Source organism: Glycine soja, chromosome 15 (genome assembly GCF_004193775.1).
Source record: "Glycine soja cultivar W05 chromosome 15, ASM419377v2, whole genome shotgun sequence".
Taxonomy (NCBI): Eukaryota; Viridiplantae; Streptophyta; class Magnoliopsida; order Fabales; family Fabaceae; genus Glycine; species Glycine soja.
Genome location: NC_041016.1, coordinates 8,595,998 through 8,607,709, shown reverse-complemented (window position 1 = coordinate 8,607,709; position 11,712 = coordinate 8,595,998). Strand labels below are relative to the sequence as shown.

At 34.8% G+C, this 11,712-nt stretch overlaps 2 protein-coding genes and 1 long non-coding RNA gene across 3 annotated transcripts; all 3 read right to left on the bottom strand.

Moving 5' to 3' along the window:
- Positions 1 to 2,984: 2,984 nt before the first annotated feature.
- Positions 2,985 to 3,993, bottom strand: LOC114386808. Its single transcript, XR_003661184.1, has 2 exons — positions 3,941 to 3,993; positions 2,985 to 3,248 (listed from the first exon to the last, which is right to left on the bottom strand). It is a non-coding gene; the product is annotated as an uncharacterized LOC114386808 (long non-coding RNA).
- Positions 3,994 to 4,414: 421 nt separating this feature from the next.
- LOC114386297 lies at positions 4,415 to 6,906 on the bottom strand. Its single transcript, XM_028346262.1, has 2 exons — positions 6,394 to 6,906; positions 4,415 to 5,126 (listed from the first exon to the last, which is right to left on the bottom strand). Exons 1-2 carry the CDS (start codon positions 6,677 to 6,679, stop codon positions 4,744 to 4,746), a joined length of 669 nt encoding a protein of 222 aa, XP_028202063.1. The 5' UTR covers positions 6,680 to 6,906; the 3' UTR covers positions 4,415 to 4,743.
- A 2,677-nt stretch (positions 6,907 to 9,583) lies between these two features.
- On the bottom strand, positions 9,584 to 11,246 carry LOC114387471 (probable F-box protein At4g22030). The gene has a single exon (XM_028347664.1). It carries the CDS (start codon positions 11,065 to 11,067, stop codon positions 9,760 to 9,762), a length of 1,308 nt encoding a protein of 435 aa, XP_028203465.1. The 5' UTR covers positions 11,068 to 11,246; the 3' UTR covers positions 9,584 to 9,759.
- Positions 11,247 to 11,712: the final 466 nt, after the last annotated feature.

Genomic DNA, 11,712 nt, shown 5'->3' with positions numbered 1-11,712 from the left:
TTATAATTTAATGATTGTGTAAAATTTATTACATTATTAGTGTATAATCCTTCATTCTTAATAACAATACTAATATTAACTGTCTAACAAATTAAACTCCTCTTACACTGTCTTTATCCTTCTCCTTCGTTTAATTTGTTAGTTAACAACCACACACAATGTGAATGTGAATGGACAGAGTGGTTGGTATGTTTTTTAAAATAAATAAGTGGTGATTACGATTAGTGCAACGACTGAGTTAGTTGGCTTTAGCTTTTTGTTCTTTACCCACATTCCAACTGTCCAATGTGTGCAAACCATGGCCAACATCCTTGCCTTTGAGGCTTTCACCACTCTCTCCTTGCGCTTTACACTCATCATAGACTAAGCTCCCTCTCAGTTTCACTGTTGCCATTTGTTTTGCTTCGCATACAATTCACCTAACTTAGCAGATGAACCGGTACTTCGTTTAAAATAAAGCACCATATACCCGTTTGACTTCCAAATTATTAATCCAGAAGATGTATGTGATTAATTAGGAGGCAAGAAAGAGTGTATATTAGAATTTAGAACTTATCGTTTACTTCTAGTGAATAATTGGCATTCACCAAATTGATTAGGTATGCATTAGTTTTTAGGAGGTCAAAGTCCAATTGTTCTTGGCCTAACTCAAGCGAATTCAAGTTAAATTGAATTCATCAATTCACCATATCTATGAGACAATTACGATGGTTTTAGTTTCATAGTCCATATTCTACCTACTAATTCCAAGGATTCAAGCATTGTTTGGCACAACCCATGCATCTATCTTTGACACTAGCATAATTTTACCAAGGCAACAAGGACCATGGACATTGTTTAATGTTAACTAGCGACACATAGATCTAATAATAATATTAAGGTGACCAAAACAAGTAATTTCCCTTCACAGAGAAATTGAGGCGACGAAATCCAAAATGCGTCTATTTGTTTGTTTTCCTTGGTGGGCCCTCAAAACATTTAACAAAATGTTTCACTCGCTCCATCCCCTCATTACCACTTCATGATTCACGAAGCACGCTCTCTTTGTCTCACCACCGTTCACCTCTAGTAGCTAGCTAACACCGCAATCTTTGCAATCTCACCCCTTCACACGATCAAGCACGTGCCACCATGTGCACCGTCTCTCCTTAAAACCTAGCTAGCTCATTCATTCATGCCTGTCTAAAGCCATAGCCTGACACGTGGACCCCTCCCATCACAAGATCGTGAAATATGAATCTTCAAATTCAGAAAAGCTGCGCTAGGAGGGAAGGGGAGTCGTCGTCGGTGATCGGCGGCACGCCGGAGGTGGCTCGGGGGGAGCAGCAGGGGTTCCCTGCTGACGTGCGGGCACTTTGTTGGAGATGATCACCTGGAAGCCTCCGTGGCACGGCAGCGTTGACCCGGCGGCAGTGGTTTATAGGATCGGATTCTTCGGCGAGGAGCCGGAGATTCCTAGTTATGTGTCGGAGCAGGGGAGGGACTTTTTGGGAAAGTGTTTGAAGAGGGACCCCAGTGAGAGGTGGTCGGTGGAGGAGCTTCTAGGACACGGTTTGTTAAGGAATGCACGGAATTGAAGTTGTTGGTGTTGGATTCGGACACTCCCACTGGTGTGTTGGAACGAGGTTTCTGGGATTCGTTAGAGACAGCTCCGCATGAAGCACGTGATTGTCCCTCTCTTAGGGACAGAATTCGTAGGTTGTTTTCGAATGAGCCTGTTTGTGCATGGAACGATGATGAATGGGTTACGGTGAGAGGCAATGAGGTCCATGACATGCAGTTGGAGGGTGAAGGGTTGTCCTTCACAAAACGGACACCACTTTTTGTGATGAAGAGAATGTTTTGGTAACTTTTTGTGAACCTAAAATTGTAGTATCAACTGTAGTATCAACTGTAGTTGAATTGAGTACATGAAATGCTATTAGTGATAATGATTATTATCTTAGAGGCAGAAACTGTGATTGTTGCAGCAGAGAATCATTGTTGTCATCTTGTGTAAGTCTAGTGATTGTTCCCCTTGGAAAATTTGATTCTAATGAGATGTGAATTTTTATCCTGCATCGCTCTCTTTTTCTGCTCTCACTCTCTCTCTCTTTAATTCTACTTTGGATGAATTGGACACTTTTCATTATAATATAATATGGGATAACATAATGTGTGTGCGACATAATGAATATACAGCTAACTAGGCCAAATTTGCTTTTAAAAAAAGGGCCAAATTTAATCACAAGTCACAACCATAACTAATAGCTTGCGCTTGGCTTTGTGAATCATCATGCACAGAGTGAGTTCAATTAATGCGTATCAGATAATTTTTTTTTAAATGGTAACTTCTTCTACTTAAAATTAAAAAAGCATCAAGGATTTCTTTAGAATTTCCGCTGTTAAATGTAGACACGAACATTCTTTCTAGAATTGGTATACAACTACAAGGCTTGTTCTGTGATTCTAAATATTGGTAGTTGATGGTCACACCCTCCCTACGGTGACTGCAAGTTATCCTACTCTATCCTGACTTATTCTGGCTAATTTCTCAAAGGAAGTTTTCAAAAGCAGTGAGCTAGGAGCTTATTTTTGGTGCTCTTAATCCTATTCTTGTATGCATCTGCATTTATGTTTTTTTTTTTTTTTGGAAAAATCATCTGCGTCTGTGTTAGTAACTTTTAGTGGTCACAGACTCACAACTCAACTTTTCACAGCGAAAACAAAAACATTGTTGTTGTCTATACTAAAATAAATAAAACTGTCACAGGTGTCATCTAATCTAATTACTCCACAAAACAAGTCTCCGCTCTTAAATAAATGACATTTTTGTAATTTACTGTAAAACAAGGTTATTTTAATATGAGCAATTTTTTGTTGTTTTTCCTGTACATATGCACGGGACTGTCTCTAGTTATCGTATTCATTAATCATTAACCAATATAAGTGTTTTCTTTTTACTGAAACCAATAAAAGTGTTATTCATTAACAAAAGTGGTAAATTTTTTATTAAAAATATTTTTATCATATAAAAATATAATAAGTGTTTTCTTTAACAATAAAAAATTATCACGTTCAATTGTCTAAAATCAGTGGCAGAGACTAATGTTAACAAAATTCATAACTTAATTTATGCATACTTAATCTTGCAAATATTTACCTATGTTTTCAAATAGTAAGGAGATCCCCACTTTATCCAACATAGCAAAAGTCACCAACCCTTAGTAAACTGCCTCTACTTACGTGTGCCTAAAAGAGCTGGCCATCTGTATAAAGAATTCGTAATTTTCAATTATTTTATGTGTGTGCATAATTCAATCGCAATTTTAACCATCAATTTGAATAATTTCATTTCAATATTCTTTAAATGAGCCAAATTTCATTCCATGCAGACTATGAAAGTGAAACTACTACTATCATACAAGACATTGTTTATCAACATAGAAGAGGATAAGAGGACAAATGTTCCATTCATAGTCGATTACTCTCTTTTCTCAAATTCTTAAAGTGCATAAACCGTTCTGAGGACTCTTGTATTAATTATCAGACTTGGCCCATTTTAGTTATTTACTCCATTACGTGCTTTAGGAGATCACAAAAAGAAAATACAGGTCCGATTTTTCAGTTGCTTTAGTGACTTAGAAGCAGAAAAATTATACTTTTGTGAGTAAAGCATATGTCAATTTGCATAAACTTTTAAACAATCAAATATAAAGAAAATAAAATGAATTAAAAATTATTCAAAATTTTCTCATAAGTTAAAATTAATTTATGTATATTAACTTTTCAAAAATTATCTCATCTAACTTCTTTATAAGCACCAATAATCTCAGCGGAGCTCAACATTTTTTACTTTTAGAAATCTTATTAATGACAGATACAATTAAAAAGTTCCCGTAGACTAAAAGCTAATCCAAATAGGACATATGTCATGAAATGCATAAACAGATTCAATAACCTGCATTCTTTTCCATTTGAATGAATACACAGATCTCGCCCTTCATTTTCTTGCCAAATACATGAGAAACGTGAATAAAGATTTGAACCATTATCTTTTCTTCAAAACGTTATCCTATTATGAGAATAAAGTATAATCTTTCTTGTGTAGAACTCACCATTTAATAATGCAGGGATCAACCGTTTTTTAACACAAATACAAGTATAATTTTATAACATGATGTCCTTTTTGTAAGAAAATTATCCAAATTTAAAAAATTATGATATCTGCACAAATTTTGTTGTGGGTATAGTCAATTTTTTCTTGCAGTACCTGGGCTAGAGTACTTGAGGCTGCCTTTGATCAAATGATAACACTAGTACATTATAAAGAGCGGGTATATAGATGACAAAAAAAAAAAAAAAACAAGTATGACCAGAAATGAAGAGATTACTCTCTGGACAAAGAGAGACATCACTCAAATAGGATAAACAATAAACAAAAATTAAGTACTAATAGATAACTTAAATAACATCAAACAATAATCGTGGGCACATCCCTTCAGTTGTCGAATCTTAAATAGTGGAACAGAAGTTGCAGAAGTTACATTATGTGCAGAAAAAAACAAATCAGCACTATATTTTCTGTTATCACTAAAAAAAAATTCACAATTTGTCAGAACAAAATTGAACCAAATTCAACTCAAAAGTGAAAATCGTATTCCTTTAGGAGCAAGCTTACAGGGATTGACAAGCTGTTATCAACAAACTGCCATGGAATTCCTTAAGAGTATACAAAAGAAGCCATTCTTACCTGCAATTTTCTTACATATTCTTCTTGGAACCTGAATGTGACAATTTCCTGTCCAAGGATTGTAGTTGGTTGCGGAGGTTCTGGTTTTCCTCAAGTAAGCGATCATACTCAAGAAGGAACCCCTCAGATTGTTTTCTCAGAGCAGCTATATTGGCTTCAGCACCATCTACGTCTTTTGTTTTTGACTGTAGTTCAGATTCAAGGCGGCTAAGTTCAGCTCTCAATCTGGCTCTTTCTTCCTCCACAGACTTAATTTCTTCTGAATTTGCAACTTTCCCATCTTCAGTCCCTCTGGTTTGTTTCTTCACAGCTTCCATGCCTTTTCTTCGAATCCGCAGTTCTCTTATGTAATGATGTAGTCTGTCTATCATAAGTGCAAGGAAAAGGACAGCAACTGCAAATAATTGACCAAATATTAATGATGCCCAGCTTCCTTAGGAAGTATCTTCATATTTCAGAGCATTAGACAGAAAATAGGTCCAGAAACTCAAAACAGTATCATTTGGGTTGGATTAGAGCTTGAATGTCACTTTAATCATGTTTTTAAGATGTGACCAGTGTTATGATAAATCAATGACATAAAATTTGTTGAGATGACAGCTAACTAAGTAAGTTTATGTTAAACATGATATACTTCACTTGGGGAACTTCAAGGAGCTGCTTGAGCAGGAACTAGTTGTCTCCAGAAATTTTGTATTGTAAAAGAACACATCATTATTGTTACAATTTTGGCTATAGAAGAGGATTACGAGAAGTGGGAAAACCACTATAGAAGAAACCACTACGGTGAAGCACTGTGAAACAAATAAGATGCCTTGGCTTCATTTACATGCTTGCAGCCGACTTGGATTTCCTTTAGTCAACAAATCAAAACTGTTGGATGAAGATAAGATGGCTTGAATCTTGAATCCATATTTTAAGCCTAATTTACTGAGATAAACTATGAGTTGTCTGATCATCACCCAATGGTTCCGATTGTTGACTGTGTGAATGTTTGAAAAATCTGACTGCAGAAAATCTAAATCTACCGCTGTTCTTTTGCCTTCTTTCAGGGGTTAAATATTGATTCTACTGAGCACAGGGCAAAGTAAAAATAATGTGTTCCTTGTCCAGCAATAAAAAATAATGAAGGAATAAAAAGTAATGTCTCTATGGTTGTCACCACAATGCCTCATGAAAGGAGTCAGTATAAAGCAATTGGTCCAAAAAAAACAAAGATTTCCATATAGTGCCGGCAGACACCTTATGTCCTTTGCTAACATGGCCCAGACAATCAAGACCAAACAAGCTCCCACTTATAGTCATTGCAATCCCGAGCTACAAAATTTAACATAATAACATCATAGGAAATGACACAAGCCACACAACTAAAAGCCTTCTGCTTGTGAGGAAAAAAAGAAAAATCAACATTGAAAACCATACACATGTGAATTGTTCCAAATCTTACATTACTCAAATTGTTCCAACATTTAAACAAGGGAAGAAATCAATCAGCATCAAATAGCAACGTATACATTCCATATCCCAAAAGGACTTAACAAATTAAATTACAATCCTAATGCAAGGAATGAATTGAGATTTGATTAACTTGCACACGCATGAATCAGATCAGGAATTCAGAAAACAAATCAATTCATAGAAAGGGGAACAGAAATACATACCCATGAGCGTTGCTTCGAGGAGGTGCTTGGCCATAAGAACCTGATCGGTGGGGTTAACAACAGCACCCTCTTGGATCCCACGCTTCTGAATCTTCAACATGCTATACACACTCGACAACAACACCACGAGAACGGTCCCTGCAACGGTCTTCACCATCAAGGGTCCACGACCTCGCTTCAACCGATCCAAGCCCATTATCACGAGCTTCCTCAAAGGGGTCTTGAACAGCAGCAACGCTATCATCGAAGCCTCCGAAAATATCACCGTGAACAGAAGCTGAATCATCTTCCTCCGCAATTCAGATCCCCACAAATTCACAATGGGATCAGAGAAATTAACAATTCTATGGGCCCAGTTAGAGGTTGTGCGTCACTGTCATCAATCTTAAATCACAGGAGATTGGACAATCACAAAAAATTAAAAATTAAAAAAAGTGTGACAGAGAGAAGAGAAGTGAGACCCACGACAATTGAATTTCAAGGCACGGACAAATTTTGGGCTTCCAAGTTACAACGGGATGGTTTGGTTGTGTTTAAATGAGAACGAAAGAAAATAATTTTTTAAACGATTTGTGTGGGTTTATACTTTTTTTTTTAATTGTGTTTTTATTCAAATATCTTTTTCTTAATTTTTTTGAATTTTAGTTTTTCTTTCATACAACCAGATTACCCCTAAAAAAGATTTTGTGTTTTCTTAATAAATCCTCGTACTTTCTATTTTTGTCGCCTAGGCTTTCGATTTTTCTGATTTTGCGTCTCATGCATTGTATTATCGTTTATTCATGTTTAGTACATGTTAGTTTGGAAACGTTAGTCTGAATCAAGAGTATATTGTAAACTTTTTTAAGGTAATCAAAATTATATTGTAAACTTAAGTTTGATAAAAATAAGTTTACTATAACATAATTTATGTTTAAATATTTTTTTGTGTAAAAATATGTTGATAAAATAAAATTTATTTGGATAATATAATTTTATTTTATGTTTCTATTGTAATTATACATATCAAAAGTAATTTTATTACTTTGAAAGCAACAATTTATTGCTTCTATTCTAAATCCGAGTTTGTTCCAAACTGAGTTAAAAAATTATTTTTCAGATAAATCAAACATAACACCAAACTAAATTTGGAGGTCCAAAAGTATGTTTAAAGTATCCAAATGAATCATTAATTTGGACGGGGGAGTTTAACTTTTTTTTTTTTAAAGAAAGGGTAAGTTTTTACTTTTACAAAGCTCAATAAAATTTAGGTTAAACTATTCCTTTTAAATCTCTAAATTATTTCATCAAATCCTTTAATTAGGTCTTTAAATTTATTTATTTGTTATTTTTATTGGTCAATATTAATTGTTAATTTATTAATTTTTTTTTGTTAATAAGAAGAATTTGAACCCTCCACATCTCTCAGGTCCTTCTTTCCTTCAACCACCGATGTTAGTTTTTATTTGTTATTATTTTCTTCTAATTAATTATGTATTTAAATTTATAATTTATAATTGAATCATTCCATCTAATTGTTATTACGAAAAGTTAAACCACACTAATTTCTCTCTAACCTTTCTCCAAATTATCATTATTGTCATCTCTACAAATTTGTATTAGGTATTCTCACCTCTCTCCAAGCTATTATTCTCATTTCTACCGGTTTTGATCCCAATATTCTTCGAATAGTATTTTCATCTCTTTAGGTCCACACAACCTATATTCTTTCACACTTTACTACAAACTCACATAACTAACTCATATACTTAATTTTCATAACAATAATTAGACAAAAGAATCTAATTAAAAAATATATGCAAGTTTAAGATCCAATTAAAAATTAATAATTCAATGATTTAATTAAAAATTATTAAATAATTGAGGCACTTATAGAGTAATTTAACCTAAAATTTAATTACCTTTAAGTTTAAATCATTGACCATACACATTATCTCCCTAATATATAGTTCAATGATTTTCTATACTCTTTTATGTACTTAGTCTTTAAACTTGTGATTTAAATTTGTTTCTCGTTACTTTTAATTTTTGTTATGTTGGATGATGAGTAGCCTACACAAAATTGAATTGAGAACTGAATAGCTAGCATGAAATTTCTTAAGAATTAAAATGTTGTTTTACTTTATGCATGGAGTTTGAGAATTACAACATAATTTCTCTCATTTTCTAAAGAAAAGTAGAAAAGTAGCAGGAACATAATTTGACAAGATTCCACCTCAGATGGGACAGTTACACATAATCGTTAAGAAATAATAGGCATATGACTGTGAAGGTAGACAGAGACACCCAAAGATGAGGTATGATTCATTTGATATAATCTTTACTTATTACCTAAAACATTAGAGTACTTTTTTATAAGTAATTACCCTCTTTCTCATAGCTTCTGCGAGACGCAACCTTGTTATGTGTTAACATTATATAGATCCTATTTCATTCACTTTTAATTTTTCTCTAACAAAAGGCATAATCTTTTCAATTGCTATGGTCTAATGTTGATCACCTTTAATTTTGAATGCTGTTGATATATGATCGATTTGGATTTACTGGGCCACACCAAAGTTGGTTTTACAGCTCATGAATGTTAGGGGCTTACTATATCTCATGTCAAAAGCCATCTTCAGGTACTCTTTTCTCCATAGCCACGAATGAAGTTATGAAGGAGAAAAAGGCGTTATCAGTTCACTTCTTGTTTTCTCTTTCTTTCTTTAATTCCCTTATTTTAAAATAATGAAACAAAATATGTTCATAAAGAATGCAAGTCCTTCATAATTCATTGTTAGTCTTAAAGTTTCAGATTCAACCATTCTGTTAATTTTAATTAATCAACTTGTAATACAATAACATCTACAATTTGAAAAAAAGAAGTTATGTTAAATAATCCAGAGTTGGATTATCTAAAGCGTGGGAATTTCCACGCAGTCCGAATCTGAAGTTTAATCTTTATACAAATTCTCCTTTGTCGCCATGCTCATTGGATAGAGTGGCAAAGATGCACCAAATCAAAAGAAATAGATTCCCAAGAATAAGGAATGGAAACAGCACTCAATCACGTGGGTCTTGTTGGTTTTAATTCATTCTTATTTTGCACTTGTTTTCAGTATTCTGGAGGCAATACAAAAGCCAATGTAGATGGCTAACACAAAAGCTAATTAGCTGTGGATCTAAGCTAACAACTAGTTGAAGAATAATAGGAGCAAAGCTAAACTCTACAAATCACATTTACCAAAAAAATCATGATAGTAAGTACACATAGTAATAATATTATACTTAATACCAGCTAACAATGTATTCATAAGCATTCTCTTGTTATGAGAATATTTACAAAACAAAGCTTAATAGTTCCAGTATACATGGTAATAACACTATCTAGAAAAGTTTGCTAGCAAACTCTTCACAATCATTCTCTTTATATGAGGATGAAATTGAAGCAGTAAATTGCCTGAGTTCTGAGAGACTCCTACTTAGCTGTAAAGCAACTTTGATTTCAAACAATTCCCCATTTTCTCTTTTATGAGGATCTTGTTCATTTATATTTAGCTCTATGCTCTCTTCCATGAGCTTAAAGAAGCCAGTGGTTGTCCTATACATCTCAAACGCCATCCCTACTTGGCCCCCATGCTCTAATGTGTTAACAACACTTGCCGAAGCTCCTCCAATAACCCCAAGCATAGCAGGCCAAGATGCATTCACAGAACCCAAAAAAACTGATCCTAAAGCTGCAAGGCCGGTGAGCAGTGGACCAGAAACTGCCAATACCTTGTTGAAGTTCAAAACTCCTTTAGCCAACCTCAAGTAGTCTTCCATGTCCTTCTTTCTCAAAACCATCACAACCTTTTTCATCTCATCTTCCAAACTTGCATCCCATCCATTCTTCCCTTTCAAATTCCCAATCCCACCAAACTCTTCTTTTCTCACACACCTTTGCTTCTGTCTAGGCCACCACACTGCTGGCTCCACAGTTTGAGGGAATTTTTCAAGCATTGAGCCCAATAGAGGAAGAGGGTAAGCCCTGTCCAATGCCAAGACTTTCTCCATTGCTTCATTAACATAATTTTCACTAGGATTCCCAACAGAAAGCCTTGTTCTGAGTTCTCCATGAAGCTGCTTGAACAACCTAGCAGCATTTCTCTGCTCCTCTACAAGCTGTGATGGCTGGATTTTGTTCATGACCACAAGTAACCCTGTGGCTGCCATGTAAAGAATTGTGGAGGACACCTTCAAGGCCACAATAGGTGCTCCACTTGAACCAACAGCTGCAAGGCCAACCATGGTTGCAGCAGAGAGAGTGATCATATTAACAGATGTCGTTAGCAGGCAGTTCCAGTTGTCGCGCTGTGCTCCGATATTCTTGTGCATCTCCATTCTTTCTGCTACAATCTCCATAATCAAATGAAGCTTAACAGCCTCAATGGAATTTGGTGTGCTTGTTCTAGGTGCTGTGGAACTGTTAGTGCTGATATTGGAGTAGCAAGGATTCTCTTTTGCATGAGTTGTGCTGGTGGCTGAAATGTAGTTATTTAGATAATTCAATTCTGCCACCAAGTCTTTGTTGGGAGGCCTTGGAGTGGAGATTTTGGTTACCTTAATCTTCGGCACATTGATTGTGGCAGCTATTCTTCTTGAACTGCAATATGAGAAAGAAGAAAATTTGCTTGAAACCATAGTGGTTCCCATGTGCTCTAGCTGTTTTTTTTATGAAGGCCTTAACTAGTAATGGTTAGGGTGTATTTGATTGAATTCTGCCACTTTCTCTTATAGCACATTCATATATATAAGCAGGTGGAATGTGATTGAGAAATTTCCCCACACGGCTGAATAAGTTGCGAGCATTGAAATCTATGTTTGTCCTTTCATTTTGGCTACATCTGCTCCGGGTTCTCCCTCCTATGCTGACTTTCAACAGAAATAACGAGTAAAACCTGCAAGGCTGTAATACCAACAAAAAAAATTGTTAAATAACATAAAACATGACCTGAAGAAGACTTTAATTAATGATGACTTTGCAAAAAAAAAAATGAACTTCTTGTTGAATGTTTTAACCTGCCTTTTTGACAACCAACGACCTTAGTATGATATTAATATCTGCAATAATAAAGCGTACATATACCTCCACAAGAAACTAAGTCACATGGCTGTGTTTAATATTTTAGTACGTGGCCATGCATTTATTTGATTAAAATTTGACAGAGTTTAATAAAGTACTATAACTGGAAGTCCTTTTTTTCCCTTACATTTATTGCATTCTTTCACGTGGGTTGAGTAAAATTGTTTTTCCATGATTGATACTGTAGGGTGCCGCGGTTGTTCACAAGATAACTT

What these genes read in the sequence shown, in the direction of transcription:
- LOC114386297 (XM_028346262.1), bottom strand. Translation starts at nt 6,679, where the DNA reads ATGATTCAGCTTCTGTTCACGGTGATATTTTCGGAGGCTTCGATGATA. An exon ending in CCTCGAAGCAACGCTCATGG is followed by an intron (nt 5,127 to 6,393) that starts GTATGTATTTCT and finishes AATTATTTGCAG; the next exon opens with TTGCTGTCCTTTTCCTTGCA.
- LOC114387471 (XM_028347664.1), bottom strand. Translation starts at nt 11,067, where the DNA reads ATGGGAACCACTATGGTTTCAAGCAAATTTTCTTCTTTCTCATATTGC.